Genomic DNA, 27,279 nt, shown 5'->3' on the forward strand with positions numbered 1-27,279 from the left:
TCAGTAAGGCATGTCTGCCCCCATCCTCATGTGTTCCTGCACTCCCCCAACAGTCCCATGTGCCCCCATGCTGTCCCTCCCCCCATATCCCATGCCTCCTGACCAGTGTTCCCTCTAACATTTTCCATCCCTGGGTGGGCTGAATTTTATTTTGGGCAGGCTGAAATTTCTTATTAGCATCACCAATATTGAGATTGTACGTGAATATGCAGTGTGTCCCATTACAAACAACAAATCTAGGTATAAACATATATTTTAAATAGTCCATAGGTATGGAAGGTAAAGAATAATTAACAAGGAGCAGTGCTTAAGCTGTTCATTTAATATGAATTCAAATAAAGAAAATTAGTGCTACCCTTGGAGTACATGTATTATCGTCCTTTCTAAAAACTCAAGCTAGTAAACATATCAAAATGGGGCATATTGCAAATAGCTATATAAATAAATTAAAGACATGGTCATTACGTAAAAGTATAAAAAATATGCATAGCTTTAAGATGCTAAACAAATCTATGAATCAACTAGAAATAGTCATGCTTTGCATGAAAATACTTAAAATAATATTTACTGACACAGGAAAGAAGAGTAAAAGGCATTCACTCAGACTTATATGCTTTTGCCTGGGAATGTTTAGGATCCATTTTATCCAAGTGAAAACAGGTAAAAGTCCTAGTTTGAAATTTTCACCTTGTATGTGTCACTAACTCAAAGAGTAAAAGCCCCAGAGCCCTTATCTGGAATTCAACTCCAATTGAAAGGCCAAACAAATTAAACAGAATCCATGGTAAAGTCCTTCCAGTTTTAACAATTTACTATGTATTAACTAATAACACGGGATTTAAAAAAATAATTTAAGATCAGGTTTGCAGATATCTACAACACTAAACAAATTTCTGTTAAAAGAATCCTTTTTTTCTTACCATAAGCCTTTAACACCTATGTAAACTTTGTTTGAAATGTAATCATGCAAATGTGATGAGTGCGGCCTTTTGTTCCAGTATTCCAAAGCAGCCTAAAAGCTTTTAACCCACCTGAAATGTTGGCACCACCCTATACAGCCTACCCCAGCCCAGCTAGGAGTACTGTGCTGAGACAGTCTGGCTCTTGCTGTCTGCAGCCCAGATGGAAGCAAGTCACCCCTCTGTCCCCACCTCATTACATAGATGCCAGGACCCTCCCCCTTGTTTCCCCACCTACCCAATTAAGTCTGTTTCCCCCTTACCCAGTCCAGGAAGCTAGAGGAGAGTGCTGGGTTTCCTCACAGGAAACTGCAGGGAAACCCAGCTGCTGTAATCAGATCTCTGTAATCAAACCTTTCCTCTCCCAGACACCCTGGTGGGAGACTGAACACTCCAAACTTAGGGTTACCAGATGGTTTACAAAAAATACCAGACACACTTGATCTCAGATCGGGGAGGGGGGAGCGGGGCTGGCCTGGAAGCTCTCTGCGCAGCAGCCCAAAGCCTCTGGGCAAAGCTCATTAAGCACCTGTGCAGCTGCCCTGCTGTGCAGCTTACAGGGGACTTAGCTCCTGTCCTAGCTTAATGGGCAGGACACTATGAGGAATACAGCCTCTTCTCAACCCTATCAGCAGCAGGGTCTACTCCTGCTCTAGAGAAATTGCTCTCTGTTCTGGAAGTCCAGCAGCTCCTGGTGGGTGAAGGGCACAACTGCGGTATCTCTCTGGCAGAATGTCATTTCTGCTGAGGAAAAAAAAAATCTGTGCAAGAGATGAATTCTGCACCTGCACAGTGACACAGAATTCACCCAAGAATAGTCCTTTACTTAGTGGGAAAGCAGAGCTAATATTTAATGACATCAAGAAGGCTGAGTGTTTAATGCCTATTTTGCTTCAGTCTTTATTAAAAAGGCTGATGGTGACCAGATACTCAATAACATTATTATTAACAGTAAGGGGGAGAAGGAATGTAAGCCAAAATAAGGACAGAACAGTTTACAGAATATTAGCCTCTGAGGATAGGACAAGAAGCAAGGGGCTTAAACTGCAGCAAGGGAGGTTTAGGTTGGACATTAGGAAAAATTTCCTAGCTGTCAGGGTGGTTAAACACTGGAATAAGTTGCCTAGGGAGGTTGTAGAATCTCCATCTCTGGAGATATTTAAGAACAGGTTAGACATCTATCAGGCATGATCTAGACGGTGCTGGGTCCTGCCATAAAGGCAGGGGACTGGACTCGATGACCTCTCGAGGTCCCTTCTAGTTCTAGTGTTCTATGATTCTATGATTTAGACAAGTTATATGTATTCAAGATAGGGCCTGACAAAATTTATCCTAGGATACTTGAAGGAACTAGTTGAAGAAATCTTGGAACCATTAGCAGTTATCTCTGAGAAGTCTTGGAGGACAGGCTAGTTTGTGGAGTGAAGAAGACTGATTAATAATCAGTGACTCAAATTATACTATAGCATCTCTATGAATAGAAATTCCATGATTGAACAAGAAGTAATATAGCATTAGGAATATATTACAATACCAATTGTCAAAGCAAAGGCTTCACTAAGTTTTAGGCGGCTTAACAAACAGCTTTATTGATCATTAAAGCCAAGTGAGCCAAACTTGGTCCCGACAGAGCCGGGCCCAGTAAGACTGGCTAATACTATCAATCCTAGTATTTTATACCCTTAACCAAACAAGTCTGATGCCAGGGCATTCCATCAAAACAAACTTCAAAGAGAAATTGTTATCAGCACAGAAAGAAACAGGTTTTTTTAGGGAGTTTGAGCTTCAGTTCTAAATAGTTCATTAACACATTCCAACAGCCCATCCTCCTGGCCTTTCTCACATTGGTGAAGGTCAGTTAACTTTCTAGTGTACGTGCAGAAGCGAGAAACTTAAATGGCTTCTGTTACCGTATTTTCCGGCGTATAGGGCGACTGGGTGTATAAGACGACCCCCTATCTTTTTAATTAAAAGATAGGGTTTCATCTTATACCCCAGCGCCCCTCCGCCTCCTTTGCTCCCGGTGTCCCTGGTCTGCTGGAGATGGTCCCCAGCAGACCAGAGGCACCGGGAGCAAAGCCGCCAGGAGCGCCTGGGCTGCCCCCCCCGCCGGAGCCCCTCCGCGGCTTTGAAAGCCTCGGGGGAAGCCGGCGGCGGGGCATCCCAGGCGCGCATGGGCTGCCCCCCCGCCGGAGCCCCTCCGCGGCTTTGAAAGCCTCGGGGGAAGCCGGCGGGGGGGCATCCCAGGCGCGCATGGGCTGCCCCCCCGCCGGAGCCCCTCCGCGGCTTTGAAAGCCTCGGGGGAAGCCGGCGGGGGGGCATCCCAGGCGCGCATGGGCTGCCCCCCCGCCGGAGCCCCTCCGCGCCGCCGCGGAGGGGCTCCGGCGGGGGGGCAGCCCATGCGCGCCTGGGATGCCCCCCCGCTGGCTTCCCCCGAGGCTTTCAAAGCCGCGGAGGGGCTCCGGCGGGGGGGCAGCCCAGGCGCGCCTGGGATGCCCCGCCGCCGGCTTCCCCCGAGGCTTTCAAAGCCTTGGGGGAAGCTGGCGGGGGGGCAGCCCATGCACGCCTGGGATGCCCCGCCGCCGGCTTCCCCCGAGGCTTTCAAAGCCGCGGAGGGGCTCCGGCGGCGGGGCATCCGGCGTACAAGACGACCCCCGATTTTTGGGGGATGTTTTTTAACATCAGAGGTCGTCTTGTACGCCGGAATATACGGTATATGAAGTGGCTTCTAGCTAAATATGAAATGGTTTCTACAGTTTCTACAACTCCCCCCTTTTAGCCTTTTAAAGGCTAACCTTGAAATCATTTCATGCCTCCATTTCCATCAAAGCATTTATGTACATCTCTTGTTCCTTTCTTGCTCATCATATTTTAACATTATGAGTTCCACATTCCCTTTAGTAAGGGTCTGTCTTGTGTTTTTCAGAATGCAAGAAATACAGCATTTGATCAACAAGAAACAAAAATAAACACAAAAGAATATAGCTAATACTAAAACTACACCTTGCAAAATCCAAATTCCGACATGTCCAAACCAGCCTTTCCACCAACCTCAGAGGGTCCAGCTTTTCTCCTGTCTTAGGCTTTCCACCGTTTTTTCAGTCTCTGAGACATCTTCCTCTACTTCCTTGCTGTTGTCAGAAATATACACACAGCATTCTTTTCCCACTAAGGCACAAACCCCGCCCTTACTAGCTAGGACATAGTCTAGAGCCATTTGGTTTTGGCTTTTTTTCCACCCTGGCTCCTGAACCATTACATGTCTAGCAGTACTTTCCAATTGGGGTCAAGGCTAGGCGGATATACCCTGGGTTAGTAAACCCTTTATCCTGCCAAGTATCATTTGGGTTTAGTTCACTAAACAGTGTGCCATAGTTGAGTGTTGTTTAGTGGGACTGGAATCATTGGGATACCTCCTTCTGAATGTACAGGACTGTGAGCACATATTCAGCAACCTGTGGAATTAAATTCTTGGGAAACTTGGTTCATTAAAAGCATAAACACATTTGAACCATATAGGTTATAACTGCTAGGTATTAAATCCAAGATTAAGCATAAGCTCAACATGAATTGTTTGTCCAGCCTCATGCTGGCTGTTCTTCAGGACTTCATAGTTTGCTTCACCTATCGCTGGCAAGTTCTTCTGGGCCGCAGCTGGTACCTTGGCCTCAGTCTCTCAGGATCATCTGCTTCTGGGTCTGGATTGCCGGTACCAAGCCTGGGCTGATCCCCATCTACTTCTGGACCTGGGTCTCTGGTACCAGGTCTGTGGTGCTCCTTAGTGGGGCCAACCTCTGTAGGGGCTGGAACTGGTTTGCAGTGGGACGCGTGAATCCAGGCGGGCAATCCCTCGCACTTTACAGCAGTATGGGGGGTCAGAAGGGCTTGGTAGGGACCCTTTCACTTGGGTTCTAGGGCAGTCTTTCGCTGGTGAACTTTCACGCAAACCCAGTCTCCTGGTTGTAGTTTATGGCACGGCTCAGTCGGGGCCTCCTGGAAGGCGTCCTTACCCAGTGAATGATAAGACTGTACACACCTCATAAGTTCCTGACAATACTTGACTGTGCTTCCTTTAATAAGTGTGACATCAGCTAGGTCAATTTCTGGGCTGCTTAACAATCTCATAGGTCGGCCACATGCAATTTCATTTGGACTGAGTCCAGTTTTCCGATTAGGAGTGGCTCTCATGCTCATTAGGGCAATCGGGAGTGCTTCTACCCAAGTTAAGCCAGAGTCCTTACATATTTTAGCAAGTTTGTTCTTTAAAATCCTGTTTTGTCTCTCTGCTGCTCCTGGGTGTCACACGCAGTGCAGTGCTTGTCTGATAGAGTAGTACTTTGCCAGTTTTTGAACAATTTGTCCAGTAAAGTGGGTACCTCTGTCACTGGAGATCACAAGGTATATTCCCCATGATGAGATGTAATGATTTAGAAGTTTCTTTGCCACTGTGATGGCATCAGTTTTCCTGCAGGGATAAGCTTCTACTCATCTCAAAAACAAACAAACAATAACCAGCACATATTCAAAGGATTGACATTTAGGCAATTGAATAAAGTTCATCTGTAAATTCAGAAATGGTCCCAAAGGCGGAGGTCTGGTTGCCAGAACTGTCTTTACAGGTTTACCCATGTTGTGGGCTTGGCAGACAGAGCAAGCCAGATAGTAATCTTTGGCTGCTTGGGAGAATTTGGGAGCAAACCAATTTTGTTTTAATGTGGCTACCGTCCTCCCCTTTGCCAACGTGTGACAATCCATGGAGCACGGAGGCCAGGTGAGGTAACAAGACCACTGGGGCAACAATGCGGCCATCAGAGCTGCACCACAAGTGGTCTGGTTGCAAGGTGCACCCTGCCAGTCTCCACTCCTGCTTTTCTGATTCTGGGGCTTGGTTTCGCAGGAGGGCCAGTTGTGAAAGAGATGGCATAGGAGCAGGCGACGGTAGGAGAGAAAGGAAAAACAGCAGGTACAGGAGCAGATTCTGCTACATTCCAAACAGTACAAACTGCATAGACTGTTACTAAAACTTCACTAGAATTTTAAAAGCAAAAAACCAACCGTGTAAAGCACAAAGTTAAGATTATTCAAGGTACTTACATTATTTTTTCATTAAAACAACAATATTGTACACACAACAATGTTTGAAATACATATATCACAATTAAGACACACAAGACATCTGGATAGAACACAAACTTATTATGTCATGACACAGAACCATGGTTTTTCTTGAGTTAATTTTCAGCTGATATTAGTGCTTTTTGATGATCTGAAAGACAAAGAAAACATTTCCACCCACATCGGGGTGCTGCATTATATTTTAGAATACTTTTTCTTTACAGATTTTTTTTGTGCAAATTTTTGATCAGCTTGCTGTTACCCAGTGGTATGCTTTTATTTTGCACATCAGCTTCAGAGGGTTTGAGTAAATTACTTCATTGTTTAATTATTAAGTTAAAGGTGGCATGCCTCAGTTTCCCTCTTGTACTGTAGACCAGGCTTTTTTTTAATGTGTGAAGCTTTAAATGATTTACTGCCACAGAAACTTTTTCTTAGAACAAGGTGCTTGCTAGTTACTATTTCAGCAAGCAAGAAGGTTTTCTTTTCCTGAAAAGAATCATATACAATGTTACAGGCTTACTTATGGGGGACAGTGTCTCTTCCCCTCCGCCCCCCTTCCAGAACAGACAGGCAGTTTGCAGGCATACTCAACCTTGGATCTGAAAGCAAGCCAAGAGTGCTATCAACTCAGCCTTGAACAGAAACACCGTGAAGTTTCTGGGCTTGGATTTTTAAAACAATAATTAGTTTCCTTGGAAGACACATTTAACCCTTAAGGTGCAGGTTTTACAAATTTACAATGTATAGATTCTATTTTTTTATGCAGTTAACCAATTAAGTTTTAGTAGAATTCCTTACTTTGCCTTTAATACATTCAACAAAGTATCTGTAGCTGAATGTTTAAACTTGATTGTTTCTTTGCCTAGATCAGGCATGTCCAAAGTCCGGCCCGCGGGCCAATTGCGGCCCGTGTTCCGGTTTAATACGGCCCCCCAGGTAATTTGGCAATATCTATCTTTTATGGCCCCCAACGAATCCATATGTATTGAGATGAATACATTGTAAAATCTCAGTTAATGTCAGTTGGTCTAAATCAGTTATAAATATATTTGGACACAACATGTATACTTGGTGTTATGTTCGTGTTCATATTTTTTTAACTTAAAAGTTGACAGACAACCTTTATTACCAATAATATGTAATGTACTTTACAATGTTCCTGACATATATTTCAGCTTCCTGGATTTTTTTTCATCTGGCCTTCAGATATGAAAGGCAGAGTGATTTAACACCTGTTTAGATTTGTCATCCATGTGACGAAATGAAAAGTATGCCGTTTGCAGTAAACTTTGCATAAAATAGTTAATTTGCATTTAATTTTAATGGTTCAAAGAATGTCAGGCAAAATGGTCGGCCCTCACGTTTGTTCACTTCATCAAATCTGGCCCTCTTTGAAAAAAGTTTGGGCACCCCTGGCCTAGATGATTAAAAAAGGCTGCAAGAAACAAGGAGTCATTTCTTACAGCAGTTTTTTTTCTTCCTTACAATATTGCTTATTTTTTTTCTTTCTTAGGATTTGGAGGAACACTTCTCTTAAACTGTTAAACTTATTTTAAACTTGGTGTTTTGCTTTGGATCGGGCAAGTTTGTTACAGGAGCCCGTGTTTTCAAAGGGAAGAGCTAATTCCTTTCAGTTATTTTGTGTGTGTGTGTTTCCTCTCTATCTGTGTATGTGTTATAAAGAGGGGTAGAGGGGTGATGTTGTGCCGAATTTCCCCCCCCTCCCAATTTTGCTTGATACGAATGTGCCAACTGAGAAATCTTTTTTTTTCCCACTTCTTGTGCATTATTTTGGCACAGAGGCTCTGCAGCAACTTTTAAGTTACATATCTTACTGCAGGGAGGATTTTTGCTTTTCTGAGCTTCACTTTCATCCCTCAGGGCTTTAATTTCTCCTCTTTTCCAATTTCTTAAATGCTTACAGGTCCTTGGACCATTATGCACGTACATGTAGTACACAGGGGTGCCTTTCGGCAGTGTGGGGGATGTTTAGACTAACCCTCACCTAAACTAACTCTACACACTCCAAAGAAAGAGTCTGCTAGGTCTACAGTGTCAGACCTTAGCAGCTCATGAAATAAGGGGAATCGTCACTCCCTCACATATCCGCTGAGTTTCGAGGTTCAGTTGACTCTCCCCCTTACGTTCAGAGCTCCCTCATGGGAAAGCCCTGGTGCAGCTGGGATCAGCTCAAGTCTCAGACCTATGCAGCGGCATTTGTTCTTCACTCATTACATTCATACTCATTTTCCACACACAATTTTTTTTCTCCTTTTCACATTTTTCCTACAGTTTCCACATTTAGATGCATCTTTCTTTATTGTCCAATTCCCATGGGTTTCTATTAAGTGGTGCTGCCCTAAGACACCTGGCACTTAATATCAGACTTCATTAGGATCCTATACCAGGGAAAACCAGGGCACTGGAATTCCTGTAGACTGACCTACCCCCATTTTCTGCGCGCACGCGCTTTAAAAGATTCTATAAGGCACCGAACCAAAAGTCCGCCTGCTTACACTATTCTTCTGCAAGTCACCGAATCAGAATCCGCCTGCTCGCACTGATCCCCCCCCTTTTGGTTGTGAGGCACTGGACTCAAAGTCCACCTGGCTTGCAGGAGTTTCCGGCACCTGCCCCAGCCTGGCAGAACACCACATCCTGGCGCCTGGAGACAGCCTGGTGGAATGGGGAAATACTATGACATGGGGTTAGCCTCAGAGGTTAGTACTAAGTCCACAAGTAACAGAAAGAGACAACAAAGCTTTCCCACAACAAAGCTTTCCCAAGAGAGAGTGTAATGGCACCACACCAGCTTTTAGCGTCCGAACACAGAGGGTCCAGCGCATGGCTGCCTCACTAGACACACCAGTGTGCCCTTTTGGAACTGTGACAGATAAGATAGGCCTAATAGACAAAGACAGACACAGACAGACAAAATGTTAGCCGCTCCACAAAATTGAATTCTGTAGCTCCCCTTACCCCAACGGCCGGCTGGGCTCTCCAAATCCCAAGCCCTCACCAGGAGATTTCATAACAGGTATCCCCCCTTACCTTCTATTGTGTGCTCTGAGAGGTTTGGAAGTGGAGTGCCGGTCCGTCTATACGGGCAAGTGGCGCGTTAGGGATCTCTGTGGAACCTCCAAATTGTCGAAGCAAAGGCTTCACTAAGTTTTAGGTGGCTAAGCAAACAGCTTTATTGATCAGTAAAGCCAAGTGAGTCAAACGTGGTCCCAACAGAGCCGGGCCCAGTAAGGCTGGCTAATACAATCAATCCTAGTATTTTATACTCTTAACCAAACAAGTCTGATGCCAGGGTATTCCATCAAAACAAACTTCAAAGAGAAATTATCAGCACAGAAAGAAACAGGTTTTTTTAGGGAGTTTGAGCTTCAGCTCAAAATAGTTCATTAACACATTCCAACAGCCCATCCTCCTGGCCTTTCTCACATTGGTGAAGGTCAGTTAACTTTCTAGTGTAGGTGCAGAAGCGAGAAACTTAAATGGCTTCTGTTATATGAAGTGGCTTCTAGCTAAATATAAAAATGGTTTCTACAGTTTCTACACAATCATCTGAGCAGGATGTGACGATGATTCTGAAATGTTCTGGGACATTAGAGAGGCTACTAAGGCAGGAAACACAATAATAATGGAGGGTTTCAGCTAGCCTCATATTGACTGGTACATGTCACCTCAGGAAGAAATGCAGAGATAAAGTTTAGACTCGGTAAATGACTGCTTCTTGGAGCAGCATGTCTTGGAACCCCCAAAGGAAGAGGCAATTCTCAGTTTAATGCTGATTGGAACATAGGATCTGATCAAAGAGGTGAATATAGCTGAACTGCTCAGTAATAGCAACCATAATGTACTTAAATCTAACATCTGGGGTGACATAGACCACAGAAAACCACCAGATTGGCATTCAAAAAGTGGAATTACACAAAAAATGAGGAAGCTAGTTAAAAGAAAATTAAAAGGAAGTCTCAAGTGTGTTGATGTGTCTGCAGACTGCATAGAGACTATGTAAAAGCATCCTAAGAGAGGGTCAAGCAAAATATATACCCTAAATTTAAAAAAAAAAGTTGCAAGAAGACCAGAAATATGCCACTAGGTCTAAACTAAAGAGGCAGTTAGAAGCAAAAAGACATTCTTTAAAAACTGGAAGTCAAATCCCAGTGAGGAAAATAGAAGAGAGCATAAACTCTGGCAAATCAAATATAAACATGTCATTATACAGGTATAGAAAGAACTAACTAGCTAAAGACCTAAACTAGCATAAAAAATGTCAGTACATCAGAATAGAGGAGATTTAGCTTTTCAGTAGTCTAACCACTTCCCCAGTGGCAACTGCAGTCACTTCCCCTGCCACTTTCCCAGTCGTGCAGCAGTGGGGGAAGGAGACCTGGGCCAACCTACTCCTCCGGATCCCAGTCCAGTGACCCTGTGGATCACAGTCACCTGCTGTAATCTCTTTACTTCTACTGTCACTGCATTTCTCAGCATCACTTCCCTGTGACCACCGCACTCATCTCAGTTGCAGCAAGCCATCAGAAGCTCCTTGTCTTCTCCCAAGGTTCCAGCCTGTGTTACTCTGGTACAAGGTCGTACAGAGTTGCAGCCTATTTCAGGCAGGTCTCTCTCCTTGAGCTTCAGGCATCTACTGACTCTGCTCTGCCCTGAGGCTTTTCTTACATGGGTCTGCTGGGCCCTGATTGGCCACTCCTCATAGCCTCTCTCCTATTAGCTACTTTTCGTGCAGCATCTTTGTCTTTGTTAAACTCTTCCTGCACAGTGTGGGGCAGATGCCCATCACTTCTCCCAAGAGTTCTGCAGGAACTCAAATATGAAATTGCAGAACTACTAACTGTACTACTTTACTAACTGTAGTATATAGCCTATAGCTTACAATGTTCTCCATAATAGATGACTAGAGGGCATTTAATGTAATGTCTACGTTTAAAAAAGGCTGCAGAGAAATGTTCCCTCTAATTTTTTCCATCCATGTACAGAATAAATTTTATGTGCACCGAGGTATGTGTGGATAATAGAAACACATGCTGCCGGTTATGGGAGGCTGGGGGCACTTTGCTAATCAGCTGGATGGCATTTGAATCTCTCTTGGGTGACTGTCCATGTGCACATCTTACAGGGAACACTGCTCCAGAGGTGATCCTGGTGATTACAGTCCAGTGAGCTTAATTTCAGAACAAGGGAAATTGGTTGAAATTATAATAAAAAATAAAATGATCAGATATGCAAATGAACACGGTATGTTGGGGAAGAATTTTCTGAGGGGTTCAACAAGCAGATAGACAAGTGTGATCCAGCCAAAATAGTGTACTGAGACTTTCAGAAAGCCTTTGAAAGGGTTAATTCTTCTTCAAGGCGTGTCACCGTGGGTGCTCCACCCTAGGTCCTTGAGCGGTGCTGTGCCTCTAATCAGAGATTTTAGGTAGCAGTGCCCACGGTCGGCTGTCCCCATGGGACATCGGTGCGCAACATTTGAAATGGCTATCCTGCATACACAGCCAACCGTCTCTAGTTCCTTCTTTACCGCTGTCAGCTTTGGTCACAGCTTAGCAGTCACCCTCATTATTAAGTTGAAAATAGATACTTAGTGTTAATAGTTAAGACTTAAGCATTCGTAGTTATTGTTAGTAGTTCTGTACTAATAAGTTTAAAAAAATCTTTTCCCCTCATTGTTATGGTGTAGTTAGGTAAATAGCATACTTTTGCAGGGCCATCTGGCAGCAACCCCTTTAAACTCCTTCTTTCACTTGGACATGCCTGGCTCACCTGATTTTTAAGAGACTGTCCATTTCCACATCAGATGGACACTCGCAGTGTGTTCACTGCTTGGGTGAGGAGCATGCTACAGATCAGTGCCCTCACAGCAAACCACTCACTTCACAAATGAGGAAGGCTAGAAAACTCCAGCTAAAAATGATTCAGTTGGAGAAGACTGCTCGTCCTGCCTCCAGTCCTAAGCATACCATGCCATCCAGGCAGCCATCCCCTGGAACGGCATTAGGGAGAGGGGCTCCCACCAGGTGGAGCCAAAAAGACAATGAAAGGGCTCAGGCGCCCAAAAAGAGGTCCCATTCTTACTCAGACTGAGTTCCACTTGAGGAAACTCTTTCCATAAAAAGTCTGCCTCGGCACTACAGCACCTAATACACCAGAAAAACAGGCAGCTAATGGGGCTGGCACAGACAAGAGCCGAGACCCCAAGGAGGAGGTCCGTCCCTCCTCCTCCAAGGCACCGACGAAGACTAAGCAAAAAGCCTCCGTGTTGGCACCGGTCAAAATGCCGTAGGCACCAGCCACTGCACTGACACTTGTTCGCCATCGATGGTAGCCCAAACACATCACGGTTCAGTCTCTCATCCGCCCCAGCACCACCATTATCTAGTGACGATGATGACAACAAGCCTATTCAGGCACACATGCCTTGACGCTCCTCACCTAAGCCCACACAGCAGCTACAGCAGTGGCAACCACCACAGTGGCTCCTACCACCTGTCCCACCCAACTGGCCATATTGGGATCCTTGGGCAGCCTACAGAACACAGAAGGCACAGCAGACTCCATAGCCATTGCCAGACCCCAAGTCCCTAGAGCCCAGTCTCCTGCCCATTCCAGTTCATGAGGAGACCAAGTCAGACACCTGCCTTGCCCCCACCTATGCACATCTATTCATGGTCTCCGGATGATACAATCATGCCCCCGCTGCCAAGTTTGGGGGATGATTTCAAATCGTTCCAGGCACTCTTAAAGAGAGTTGTGGACACCTTAGATATCTCCCTGTCAGCTATGCCTGAGACCCAACATAAGCCGATGAACATACTGCATGCCTCTCCACATACCAAACTGGCCATCTCCATGAATGAAGCCCTCATGGATCCAGCAAAAGCCATCTGGCAGATGCTGGCCACAATATCTCCGACCTGCAAAAGGTCAGATTGGAAATACTGTATTGCTTAAAAAGGGGCTGACTTTCTATTTTCCCATCCCACCCCAGATTTCCTGGTGGTGGATGCCAGAAGCCAGAGAGGAAAACAGCAGGCCACTCACACGCTCCCTTATGACAGGGACTGGAAGAGATTAGATCTGGTTGTCAAGAAGTCATATTCATCAGCCAGCTTCTAGCTTAGACTATCCAGCTATTCCGCACTCTTTGCCAAATAGAGACACCACCTATTTGATCAGCTCATGTCTTTTATTGAATTTCTTTCTGACAACAAGAGAACAGTTTAAAGTGAACTTCAACGAGGCTGCACTAATCTCCAGTACGGCTTTGCAGGCCGCGCTAGATTTGGCGAACACGGCAGCAAGATCTCTCGCTTCAGCAGTTATCATGAAATGGGCATTGTCGCTCCAGCTCTTGGGGTTTCCAAGAGAAATCCAGGCCACAGTCGAAGGCGAAGGCACAAGCTCTTTGCTGAATCCACCAATGCCTTGCTCCACACACTAAAGGATTCACAAACCACATTAAAGACGCTTGACGTGCACACGCTAGTTATGAAAAGAAAACAGGGAAGGTCGTTCACGCAGAGGTACAGACCCACACCTTTCAACCAGCCACTGTAGCAGTCTAAATCCACTGCAGCATTTGGCATCAGACTAGCTGCCTTCTGTTCAGCATGGTGTCCCTCATCACCGACAGGTGAGTACTGGAAATCATCAAAACTTCTTGTATCCCATTTTCAGTTATTTCCCCCTGCCAACTTCCTTTGCTCGTCCCTCTTCAGGGACCCCTCTTATGAACGTGCTCGTGCAAGAGGCACAACATCTCCTACAGCTAGGTGCCATAGAAAATGTACCACCGGAGCACAGGGGCAAGGGATTCTACTCCCACTACTTCCTCAACACTAAGATGACGGGAGGATGGAGACCAGTCTTAGATCTCTGTAAACTCAACAGCTTTGTCCGATCCCAGCGATCTAATATGGTAACCTTCGCCGCTATCGTTCCTGCCTTGGAAAAGGGAGCATGCCTGTCTACCCTTGACCTTGATACACCCATCGCACAGACGATTTCTACGGTTTACAATGGGGGACTTCCACTTTCAGTGCAGAGCGCTACCCTTCGGACTCTTGACAGTCCTACAGATATTCTCAAAGGTCCTGGCAGTGGTGGCCACCCGCTTGCGTAGAACCGGCATCACCATATTCCCGTACTTGGACGATTGCTTGTTTAAAGATATGCCCATCTCTTACTACATTTAAAATACAGAGCGATAGTGGTCCAGGACCTGGTGCAAGCTGGGACTGCTCAGATGTAGTAGGAGTCGGGCTGTGTGGGTGCCCGGCTCCTTCTGCATTTAAACTGCAGAGCTGCAGCAGGGTTGTTTATCGACTAATCATGTAGTCAATACAAATTGTAGTATCTATAGTCAATTACCTGCTTTTTAATAACCTTAACTCTTATATAAGGGGCGGGGAACCTAAGGCTTGAGGGTTGGATGTGGCCCCAGCTTGCCTGGGTCCGGCTCCCAAGGCTTGGGGCCCCCCTCCCCTCCAACATTGCAGAGCCCGCATTGGCCCTCCAGTCCCCCTGCTGTCCTCCTGTGGAGCCGTACACACAAAATCTACCAGCCTGGGCCCCTCTAGGCTCTAGTGTGTGATGGAAATGTGGGGAGTGTCTGTCTTTTTCGCAGTCAGGGGCCATGTCAGTGGGTGTGTGTGGTTTTTTGCGGGGTTTTTTTTGTTTGTTTTTTTTTGCTTCTCACTTGTGTGCAGCCCATGTTGATTTTTCTGCGGGTCACTGACCTCCAATCTAAAAAATGTTCCCCACTCCTGCCTTACATCCTTATTAGAGATGTTAGAATGCATTTAATTTAGTAATTGTGTAACTGCTGAAAATTTCATCAGTTACACAGTTACATGCAGGGGGCATAAACAAAGAGAAGTTCTGTGGCACTTTATAGAATAAAAGATTTATTGGAGCATAAGCTTTCTTGGGCAAAGACCCCACTTCGTCAGATGCATCTTCTCTCATAGATCATGTTTTCTAGACCTTTAATAATTTTTGTTGCCCTTCTCTGGATCATCTTGAAATGTGGTGCCCAGAACTGGACACAATACTCCAGTTGAGGCCTAATCAGCGCAGAGTAGAGCAGAAGAATCACATCTCATGTCTTGCTCACCACACTTCAGTTAATGCATCCCAGAATCACGTTTGCTTTTTTTGCAACAGTGTCACACTCTTGACTCATATTTAGCTTGTGGTCCCCTATGGCCCCTAGATCCCAACATGCTGGTGTCCTGTTAAAGATGTGTGCCCTCAATAGAGTCTAAACACTTAAGTTGTTGTGTATGTTACACAGCTGTAAGCAGGGAAGTCCTTATGGTTTATGGTGCCCCACGTGAAGGTGGGCCAGGGGCAGAATGGAGGAGCAGGTGCCCCACAGGATGGGGGCTTTACTCAGGGCTGTGTGAGCAGGGCAGGGATGCATAGGCATGCAAACTGTGGGATGCTGCAATTTTATGTGGGTTCCCAGCTGCCACCAGCCCTGTGGCCAGGGTCCTGGCTGCTGCCTGGGGCTCTGCCACTCCCAGCCCCACACGTGTCCCAAGCCTTGGCCCCAAGCCTGCCAGGGTTCCTGCTTTCTGGAGAGATGGCCCAGTTCCTGACTCCAGCGAGGTAGAGCAGATGGGCAGCAACAGGGAGCAGCTGGAGTCGGGTGGGGGAGGACTGGAACTGGCTGCTGGAGCCAGCACAGCATGCACCTGCCTGTCCTGTCCCACAGTAGTGGCCCTAGGCATACAAAGCATGCAGCTGCCTAGAGCACCACTCAATTTGGAGCGCCTGGTATTCTGCATATGCCTAAGGATAGCCTTGGTTATAAGTACTGTTATTGCCTGGTTGGTGACTGAACCAAATTCTCTCTGTGTCGCTAGAGTGTGTTTTAACCTTTACACCCACAACTAGTAAAAAGAGCTCTTGAAATGCAAAATAATGTGAAATCAAAGTGATTTAGATTTTTTTTTCTTCCAGAGCGTCCTCCACCACCAGTATTAAACTGCAGCATCTCTAATGATCGGATTAAAATACTGTGTACGAAAAATTTCTCAAAGGATGTGCTCTACAGTTGGTATCTTGATGGCCAAATAGTGAATGATGTTAGTAGTGCTGTTTACGAATCTGAAAAGATTCCAGAGTCTTCCAAGACAATGGAGTGTGCCATTTCAGTCTCCAAGACACAAATCAGGAGTGCGATCTCTCTGAGCACATGCTTCCAAGAACGTGAGTATGTGGGTCGAAAGGGCTGTATAACAATAAGAGGGGACAGGGGTCTGTGCGGCGAAACAAGATGTTCATTTGGACTCCAGACTTCCTTTTGATGTCTCGGGAAATAAAGTGTAGAGCGTAAAAGGGAACAAACTGCCAAAGTCATTGTAGCAGAATCGGCATGGTAATAAAAGCGAATTTGGAGCTAGTGGAAGGTGCTATAAAGGCCATTACACAGAACATATCCTGCAGGGATAGCAGTAGTCAGGGGGGCTGACAGAATTGCCAGGACCCTGGCATGAAGTTGGGGGCTGGGCAGAAGGCGATAGCTCAGTGTTCCCATAAGGGGTGGGGCTTGGGGCAATCATCTGTCAGCACCTCCTGGACCACGCCATGGCCCCTCCTCCCCAACCAGCCCTTAGCTCTCCCTGGAGTGTGCCACGGGGGGTTCCAGCAATGATTTAAAGGGCCTGGAGCTCCAGCTGCTGCTGCTGCAGTCGCAGCAGTGATGGTTGGGAACCACGGCCCTTTTGAATTGCTGGGCCCCAGGGCAGTTACCTTCTTTGCCCCCCTCCTTCCCTGGCAGCATTGTAAGCTGTCAGCGGTTCCTTGGAATGAAGTTCTAAGGGAGACGGGGGAGCTCTGTCTCTATGGACAGAGTAAACCTTGGCCTCGCTGCTGAACCTTCCAATGTGGGGATTTATCAATGTCAGTTCTTGTGCTGTGGCACCTGCTACGTAAGAAGTGGACTGAGTCTTATCCAATCATTTCACATAATCCACCAATCAGAGGCTAATAAATTCAATCGCTAGTGACGATCTTGATTTGGCCCTGGTAGTTTAGCGGATGGGGGGGTGAAAATATTTTCTCTCCTCACTGTGTCAGCCAATTCTGTGTTTTAATGAACTTGTGTAACTCATGGCCACAGAAAGCCACGTAGAAAGGCTTGCCTACACTACAGAGGCACAGAGACGGTGCTGCAGCTATGCTGTGTTACGTAGACATTTGCTGCAGCAGTGGAAGAGTGTTCCTGTTGCTGTAGTAAACCCATCCCCACAAGAGGTGGTTGTTAGGTCGGTGGACTCAGATCAGCTCAACTCTGTTTTTCAGGGCTGTTGACCAGGATTAGACATTTGTACAAATAAAAATAATATCTATGCTGCTATTGGGTAGAATTAAAAAAAAGTCTATAGAACATAACTACTCCTGCTTTAGGGTTATTAGCCAATTGACTGACAAGAGGTAGGAAAAAACTTCCGCAGTGGGCAGGTTATTCCATGGCTGTCTAATATTGATTTTTGTCCCTTCCTCTGAAGCATCAGGAACAAGCCATTGTGAAAGACAGCAGGCTGGACAGTGTGTTGTGATCTGGAATGGCAGTTCCTATGTTAAAAATAAAAACTCTTGTTAGCTTTCTAAAGACAGGAAGCCGTTAAAATATCGAAAGTATGTTATAACAGGCCATCATTGGGCCAAAGTCAACCCTGATGTAATTCCATTGGCGCTATTGGGGGTGGCGCCAGGGACTGAATTTGGCCCAATGTTTTCAAATTATTCCCCCCCCCCCCCCTTTTTTTTTTTTTTTTTTAAAGAAAGGGTGTTATTTTGATGTGCCTCTTTGTGAACTTTTACCTTTATTGAAGTTGTTTACAGCACACTAAATGTTTATTAGCTATTTTTTTTTATTTCTTCTAGCTGCCGTTAGTCCTTCAAGAGGAAGAGGTGCTTTAATCGCCATTTTTGTTGTTCTTGTGATAGTTGGAGGCGTACTGCTCTGTTGGTGGAAACGAGGTATGGAATGCTTTGTTTGCATTGGCTGTGTGATTATGTGGCATTCCAAGTTTCAGTAGGGTGAATATAAGCTTATGTGCATTACAGTACATTTTATTTTTTAATCAATAAGTGTGGCTTATTATTTCTCTAGGGGGTAGAAGACTTGAGAAAAAATTTACTTTAGCTTCCTCAGAGCTAATTCCTGGGCTCTGTTTACACCCCACTACAGACACTTCCTGACAAAGAGTGCTGTGCGTGCCTGCATACGCAATTCCTCTGGAGCTGCTGCTTTTCCAGAATCTGCTGTCACTCTGTGTCCTGTCTGCATGTGTGTTTGGGAAGTCTATGTAGATCTACATGCTTTTGTCATGTCTTGGCCCTTTATTGTCCCTCCAGGTGCCTGTGTGTGGGCAGGGGGCCTCCGTGGAGCCTCTTGTGCAAAGTGATTTTACTGCTTTTGCTACTGGTTAGATATTACATGTCTGTAGCAGGAAAGGCAGAATTTGGCCATTAGCTGCCCCTTATGCCTCCTTTGACTTCCCCCGCCATGCATGCCCACTGATTTTCTTTTTCATAACCCATGTGGCTAATGCAGAAACTCTTGCTTCATCTGCCATTTGCTCCTAGGGCAGCCAAAGTGAGAGAGACACGACAATAGAAAGGAAAACTTGTAAGTCTGTGTGGTGTGCTTCATGCTTCTCTCCTGCCAGCTGCCCAGGGAATTGATGTGATGATGGCCTTTTCCACCACTCTTGAGACCCAGGCAGTGGTAGCTCTAAAGAGGAGACGCAGGAATTTCAGGCTGCCTCTGTGAATCTCTCTCTATGCCAACTACTTTTCAGTTAATACTATGGGCTGAGTTCTGGCTTGGAAAAGAGATGCCCATTCCTGCATGGCCCCCCAGAAGCAAGCTCAGACATAGTGTCAGTACCAGAGTTCGGTGGGACTGCAGCATGCAGAGGCGCTTCGGTCCTGAGCTCATTGGCTGCAAAAGCAGCACTCACCTCTGTTCTCATTCTGTCTGACAATGGCCTCAACAGGGGGCACTGTCCATGCCTCTTATCCTAGGAGGAATCATATGGTCAGTGAGTGTTTTGGAGCAGGAGGTCTAGGTATGGCCCAGCCCTCGCTCTGCAAATATGTCCATGTATATTACTTATGGACGCTCTCTTGTGGGCCCTTTCTCATAACAAACCTGGAATCCCCATGGAGACGTCTCTGTGTTTGCTAGCTGGAGAGTTAAGGCAGGTATCATTTACCTGATGCGCCTGTTGAACTATATTTTGTCTGGTGTGTCCTTGTTGAACCCGAATTTGCCCTCCTGTATGTGTCTGTCTCGTTTATAGCCTCATTACCACCACCCTGCAAAAGTAGAAATGTGAGCTCTTTGGGGCAAGGCTTGTCTTGTTCTATGTTTGTATAATACCTAGCACTATGGGATCTTGCCCCACGACTAGGCCTCTAGGCACTGCAGTAATGTGAATAATGATAACAAATGACACATCCGCTTTCTTTCTTTTCCTTAAGATTGGCTTAGAGGAATTTTCGGAAGAACACCCACAATGCATTCAGGTAAATGTTACGCTAAATGTATGGGATCGTTATACACAGTGTGCAGCTCTTCATAACTGAGGCTTCACAACAGTATTCTGTCTGAAAACAGAATGTGTTGATGCACTCTTGGGAGTTACTTTCTGGACCCTTTGGCTCTTACAAAGAGCATGGAGAGAGAACATAAGAAAGCCTTCTGGGTCAGACCAAAGATCCATTTAGCCCACTATCCTTTCTTCTGCCAGGTGCCCCAGAGGGAATGAACGAAACCGGTAATCAAGTGATTCCTCCCCTGTCATCCATTCCCAGTTTCTGACAAACGGAGGCTACGGACATCATCCCTGCCCATCCTGGCTTATAGTCATTAATGGGCCTAACCTCCATGAATTTTTCTATTTCTTTTTTGAACTCTGTTAAAGTCTTGGCCTTCACAGTGTCCTCTGACAAGGAGTTCCACAGGTCAACCGTGCGTTATGTGAAGAAATTCTTCCTTTTGTTTCTTTTAAATCTGCTACCTATTAATTTCATTTGATGACCCCTAGTTCTTGTGTTATGGGAACAAGTAAATAACTTTTGCGTATTTACTTTCTTCACATGGTCATGACTTATATCATATCTCCCCCCACCCCCCACCTTAGTCTCCTCTTTAATAAAACTGAGACTTGTCAGATTAAAAATCTCTCCTCAAATGGCAGCCCTTCCAAACCCCTAATCATTTTTGTTGCCCTTTTCTGAATTTTTTCCAGTTTCAAGAAATCTTTTTTTCAGATGCGTGCAGATGTGGTTGCCTCAGTATTCAAGATGTGGGTATATCATGGATTTATATAGAAGCAATAAGATATTCCCTGCCTTATTCTCTATCCATTTTTTTAATGATACCTAGCATTCTGTTTTCTTTTTTGATGGCTGCTGCACATTGAATGGATGTTTTCAGAGAATTATCCACAATGACTCCAAGATCTCTTTCTTGGTGGTAATAGGCAGCTAATTTAGTCCCCATCATTTTATACATATAGTTGGGATTATGTTAACCAATATGCATTACTTTGCATTTATCACCATTAAAATTCATTAGCATTTTGTTCCCCAGTCATTTAGTTTTGTGAGATCCTCTTGAAGCTCTTCACAGTCTACTTTGGACTTTAACTATCTTGAGCAGTTTAGTATCATCTGCAAATTTTCCCTCTCACTGTTTACCGCGTTTTCCAGATAATTTATGAATATGTTGAATAGGAGTTGATCTCAGTACAGATTCCTACCTTTTAACCAGTTGCCAATCCATGAGATCTTTGGTGAAGGACCTTGTCAAAGGCTTTCTGGAAATCTAAGTACACTATATCCACCAGATCCCCCTTGTCCACATGTTTGTTGACCCCCCTCAAAGAATTCTAGTAGATCAGTAAAGCATGATTTCCCTTTACAGAAACCATGTTGACTTCCTCTCTCTCCCCCTCCAACAAATTATGTTCATCTATCTATGGTACTGACGTTAAACTTACCAGTCTGTAATTGCCAAGATCACCTATAGAACCCTTTTTGAAAATTGACATCACAGTAGCTATCTTCTAGCCATCAAGTACAGAAAATGATTTAAAGGATAGGTTATAAACCAGTTAGCAGTTCCACAATTTCACATTTGAGTTCTTTCAGAACTTTTGGATGAATGCCATCCTGTCCTGGTGACTTACTGTTTAGTTTATCAGTTTATTCCAAAACCTCCTCTAATGATACCTCAATCTGGGACAGTTCCTCAGATTTATCACCTAAAAGGAATAGCTCACATTTGGGAATCTCCTTAACATCCTCAGCTTTGAAGACTGATGCAAAGAATTTATTTAGGTTATGTCTACACTGCAACATTATTTTGGAATAACTGGCGTTATTCCGAAATAACATAGTTTGCGTCTACACAACAAGCAGTTATTTTGACATAATGTTGAAATAATGTTGAGCTGGAGGACTGCTTACTCCAACTCCTGTAACTCTTAATTTTACAAGAAGTAAGGGAAGTCAAAGGAAGAGTGCCTTTTCTTGGACTTCCTGCTGTGTAGACCGCTCCAAAAGCCGAAATAAGATTGACTTAAGCTACACAATTGATGTAGCTCAAGTTGCGTAGCTTATTTTGGCTTTAGCCCTGCTGTGTAGACGTGCCCGTAGTTTCCTCGCAATGACCTTATTGTCTTTGAATGCTCCTTTAGCATCTCAATCGTCCAGAGGCCCCACTGGTTGTTTAGCAGGCTTCCTGCTTCTGATGTACTTAAAAGTATTTTGCTATTACTTTTTGAGTTGTTGGCTAGATGTTCTTCAAATTCCTTTTTGGCCTTCCTAATTATATTTTTACATCTAATTTGGCAGAGTTTATGCTCTTTTCTATTTTCCTCACTAAAATTTAATTTCCCCATTTTAAACAATGGCTTTTTATCTCTTACTGCTTCTTTTATTTGGCTGTTAAGCCACAATGGCACTTTTTTGGTTCTTTTACTGTGTTTTTTTAATCTGTGGTATGCATTTAAGTTGAGTGTTTATTATGGTGTCTTGAAAAGTTTCCCTGCAGTGATTTTACTTTTGACATTGTACCTTTTAATTTCTGTTTAACCTCATTTTTGTGAGTTCCCCCTTCTGAAATTTAATGCCACAGTGTTGGGCTGCTGTGGAATTTTTCCTGCCAGAGGAATGTTAAATTTAATTATATTATGGTCGCTATTTCCAAGTGGTCACCTCTTGGACCAGATCCTGCGCTTCACTTAGGACTAAATGAAAAATTGCCTCTTCCCATGTAGGTTCAAGAAGCAGTCATTTAAGGTATCAAGAAACTGTATCTCTTCATCCCATCCATACAGAAGAAAAGACAAGATCCAGAACAGAACCACCATCTCTTACCTATCCATCTCTGCCTCAAGAAGCTTGAGTAAAAAACTGGATCTTGTTCCAATAAACTTTAGGTGCTGTCAGACCAGTTGAAGGGAATGTCAAAGCCAAACGCCCTTCACTGAGAACAAGCTGTCTCCTCCCCAGATAATTGAAATCTAAGGACCGTTAATTTAGGTGCACTAGCTGATCTCAAATGCCATGATGGTTCACAGAAAGAGGCACTGATGTTGGGCAGCAGCAGCGGTCTCAGCTGTAGCTGGAGCCTCGCGGCAGGCAGAAGGCAGACCTGTGGCGGGCAGGCACCCGCCAGTGAGCTTCAAGTCTGGGCGATGCGCGCCGCCAGCTGCAGTGGAGCAGGCAGTGCTCCTGGGGGCTGGGAAGGTGCCTGCCGGCCAGCAGTGCCCAACTCAAGGGTGGGGCAGGGCGCGGGACAGCCCGTGGGCCAGGAGAGGCAGGCACTGACCCGCTGTGCCAGGGGCTCATGGGGAACTTCCCTACCTGTCCCCAAGGGAGCAGCCCGGCAATGGCACGAGACGAGTGGGTCTGGGAGGCTCACGTGGACCTGTGTGGCTGGCAGGGGGCTGTGCTTGTGGGCACACTGATGTGGCCATGTAATGGGCTTCTAGGAAGGCAGGCAAGCAGCCAGGCAAACAGAAAGCGATGGAGGAACTCAAACCAGCCACAGAGAGCAGGAAAAGATTGGAAAGGGGTACAAGCTGCAGACCTTATATGGAAGAAGATGGGCCAATCCCCTAAGGACACAGCTGCATATAGAAAGGGGGGGAGGCGATAGGAGAGAGACAGCGGAGGCTGCTACTGATGCTCCAGCATTTTGATCAGGATGATTTGGGGGCTGCTTTGCCAGGAGGAGAAATGTGGTCAGGGCCTCTCCTAAGGGAAGAGGGTGGGAGTTTAGCTAACATTGCTGCAGCGGTCCCCTGGGGCTGATAGGTCATCATGCCACAGGCTGTGGGCTGCGGCTTTTTCCCCAAATATCTTGAGTGAGAAGAGGTGGGTTTTGGCAAACTTTCTTGCTTTGTTTTGTTTTCTTTTTAGCTTGAATAAGGTTTTTTTGGTTGGTTGGTTGGTTGGTTGGTTGGTTTTTTTCAGACTAAAGAAACTTTGATGCCAGGGTTAAATCACATCTGCAGCAGAAATGCAAAATTGCAGATTGTGGAACAAATACAGAGTACACTGGCACTTAAGGTCAGCCATAATAATAATGATGAGTGAATGAAAGTTCAGATTTAAGAGCTCCGTTTATTCTTTGTGACTGGGAAAGGGCTGTTTAAGTGTTTTTTCTTCCATAATAGATATATATAATTTTAGTAACTGGTGGGCACAATGGTGGCTCTGGCTCTGGCTGGGGCCACTGGAGCAGCTGCCACCTAAGGAAAGGCCAGAGCCACATGGTGGCTGCCATTTGTGGAGGAGATACTCACACCTTCTATGCGTTTTCTGACTGTGGTTGGGTGCAGTTCACTGCCTATGGGGAAGGCAGAACCTCCAGGACTTGGGTTGTTAGAGCTTTAGTCAGGTCTCTTGCTGAGATGCTACAAGCAGCTCATGATTCAAGCCTGTGGTGCTGCATCATGGATCCTGAAAGGCTACTGGAGTTGAGTCAGGAGAGCAGCAGTGAACTGAGGTCTTGATGTATCAGCAGGTCTGGAATGGCCAAGGTCTTGTCCTCCCAAACAACAGCAGCGTCTTGTGTGATGTTGGCTGCTGCAGTGCCCATCCAAAGGGAAAGCCACAGTATTGGCATTGATTTGAGAGAGCCTCTAACAAAGTTCATGTCTTAGGTGACCTTGCTCTCCACACTATGATGACTCCTGTGGGCTTTGCTGGAATCTCCTGGGTGGCATGTCTGCCATAGGCCTCTGTCACGAGATTTTGGCTCCACACACGAGTCTGGGCACTTTGGATCCTCTTTGGTGACCAAGGAGTGAAAGTTACTCCTTTGTTAGGATCCGACTATTACCACATGCAGCTTATGGTCACGGCTAATCCACCTTCCCTTCAAATCCAGCAGAGGCTGATGGACCCTACTAAGTTTCAGGTTTTTCTACAGGAGAATGCTCTATGACAACTGGCTCACTATAGTAATGTGCCAATGATCACTTTGTGTCCTTACACATTAGTACTGAGTCTCCTAAGCTTCCTTTTTCTTTGCATCATCTGCCTGGATCATCTTGGTGTACATGTGACCTACATCAGATAAAATGTATGAGGGAGGTATAAGAACCTCAGGGACAGAAACTGTGCACTCTCCCATTGCATCACTGAGAATTTCTGTGCTGCCGGGTTGAGACTAGAATGGGGATAGAGAGCATTTTCTCAACCCTCACATTCATCTGGGTGTAACTGTTCCAGGTGGTTGCAGCCTGGTGATTCCTGATTGCCTGTACTAGGATGCAGTGACAAATTTCCTATTAACCAACAATCAAGTTTGATTGGATTCACACAGGGTGGGTTGCTGTCAGGGGACAAATCTGTGTCTGGGGAGAAAGTTGCTTCTGAGCTCAGCTTCTCATCTGGGAAATGGACACAGTTATGTCTTACCTCAGAGATGTATTGCAAGGCTAAAGCCCTATTTATGAAGCAATCAGTTATTACAGTGATAAGCACATGACTAAATGGACACCCATGCCTCTTTCTGTAAACCATCATGGCATTTGAGTTCAGCTAGTGCACCTAAATTAGCAGTCCTTAGATTTTAATTATCTGGGGAGGGGGCAGCTTGTTCTCAGTGAAGGGCATTCGGCTTTGACATTCCCTTCAACTGGCCTCCCAGTGCCTAAAATTTACTGGAACAAGATCCAGTTTTTTACTCAAGCGTCTTGAGACTGAGGTGGAGGTTTTGTTCTGGATCTTGTCTTTTTCATCTGTATTAATACAATGTTTTACTGAATTATAAGTCTGCTCCTTGAGGAGTGTAATTGGTTTCATATTGTGATTGGAAGTTAAATAACTCTTGATTTGAGGGTTTTTTTTGGCATGTTAAGCTGATGCTTGTTGGGAGTTTCATGTTCATACAAGTTTTTACTTCAGGGCTGTGTCTAGACTGGCCAGTTTTTCCAGAAAATCAGCTGCTTTTCCAGAAAAACTTGCCAGCTGTCTACACGGTCCGCTCGAATTTCCGCAAAAGCACTGACTTCCTACTGTAAGAAATCAGTGCTTTTTGCGGAAATACTATGCTGCTCCCGTTCGGACAAAAGTCCCAGTGTAGACAGCTGAGATTTGTTTTCCGCAAAAAAGCCCCAATCGCGAAAATGGCGATCGAGGCTTTTTTGCGCAAAAGTGCATTTAGATTGGCCACGGACACTTTTCCGCAAAAAGTGCTTTTGCAGAAAAGCGTCCGTGCCAATCTAGACGCTCTTTTCCGAAAATGCTTTTAACGGAAAACTTTTCCATTAAAAGCATTTCCGGAAAATCATGCCAGTCAGCCTATTTGTTTAGCTGACTGTAAGATTGGACAAGAGCATCTTAACGATGCCTCATGCCAAGAAGAAAGTGGCGAAAAGGAAGGTAAGAGGGCGGACATATAATATATTTGTGCTGGCCACATTGCTGCTGTTTATGGTCAATTAGCATTTCCAGTCCACATCCTTCCATCTTGGGATTTGTAAGTCATTTGTAAAAACTGCTTCAGGCTGAGACTTGGCATACAAAGGGCCTCATCTGCCTTGTGTCACAGTTGACTTCATTGTAAGTGGGTTCAGTCCTGACGTCTCAGCTAAGGAGCAAATAAAGCAGGGATGGCCAACCCGTGACTCGCGAGCCGCATACAGCTCTTCTCCTCCCAAAAGTGCGACTCACGAAACCGTCCCTGTGCGCCTCCCCCCATGGCCCTTGGCTCCGCTGTGGTCACTGACGCTGCCCCCAAGATGAACGCCGCTCTGATGCTACCTGCAGGGACAACGGAGGTAGTGCGGGCTTCCTGCGGGGAGAGGGGGGGAGTTCTGCAGCTCGGTGCCAGGTCCCGGAAGTATGCGGGATGCTCTGCCCCCCCCCCCTCCCAACAGCCAGTGCAGTACCTAAAATGCTGGTCCATCGCATGGTGACACACAATGTTTTTCTACCAGTGCAACACATTTGTTTAAACAACTTAATTGTAGCCGGGCGGGCAATGAACATTTTTGGTGCAAAAAGTACAAAATAACAAAGCGCTGTGAAACTTAAAACAAAAATTCAGGTTTCTGGTTGCGGAGAGGGAAGTGGCCTGTTGCTCACGAAGGCAATGAGGGGACGGGAGCATGAAGCTGAGTGCTGGTGAAGTTGCATGTGGGGACCTGGAGAGGAGGTTGGGAAGCAAATTTCTGGCACTGGAAGGGACAAAAAGTCAGTTCTGCAGGAGGCGCCTGCCATGCAGTGCCGCAGTCTCTTTGATTTCTGTGCTGTGAGGGTTGGCGTGGTTACTTGCTGTTGTGCTTCTGCTCCGGGTGTACAGGGCATTTCTGGAGCTACTCTGCTCTGTTAGTCTGGAGCTTTTACCGCCTATTTTGCCAGTGGAACTAAAGCAGTTGTTCCCAGCCTTGTCAGAGTTCTGTGCCCTGTTCAGGAGTCTGATCTGTTAATTGCACTTCACAACTACTTGCATAAAAAAATCAGAAATTATAGAAACGTCACACACGTCATTATTGAAAAATTGCTTCCTCCTTTTGTTTGTATGAAATCTTACTTTGAACTCATTGCTTTAGTGCTTTGTATGTAGCCTGTTGTAAAACTAGGCAAATATCTATGAGAGTTGATGTAGCCCCTAGAAAACTCCCTGTTC

At 45.4% G+C, this 27,279-nt stretch overlaps 1 protein-coding gene across 4 annotated transcripts in view; it reads left to right on the forward strand.

The window, feature by feature from the left end:
* Positions 1-27,279, forward strand: part of CD58 (CD58 molecule) — a 68,036-nt gene that overhangs the window by 15,439 nt on the left and 25,318 nt on the right. For all 4 annotated transcript variants that reach the window (XR_012897187.1, XM_075905610.1, XM_075905602.1 and 1 more), the window contains exons 3-5: positions 16,074-16,322; positions 18,003-18,098; positions 19,608-19,652. Coding sequence is in view for 3 of the 4 variants with exons in the window: in XM_075905610.1 (XP_075761725.1) it covers positions 16,074-16,322; positions 18,003-18,098; positions 19,608-19,652 (390 nt within the window). In the remaining variant the exon portion in view is untranslated. The remainder of the gene's footprint in view (positions 1-16,073; positions 16,323-18,002; positions 18,099-19,607; positions 19,653-27,279) is intronic.

Source organism: Pelodiscus sinensis, chromosome 1 (assembly GCF_049634645.1).
Source record: "Pelodiscus sinensis isolate JC-2024 chromosome 1, ASM4963464v1, whole genome shotgun sequence".
NCBI classification, from domain to species: Eukaryota; Metazoa; Chordata; order Testudines; family Trionychidae; genus Pelodiscus; species Pelodiscus sinensis.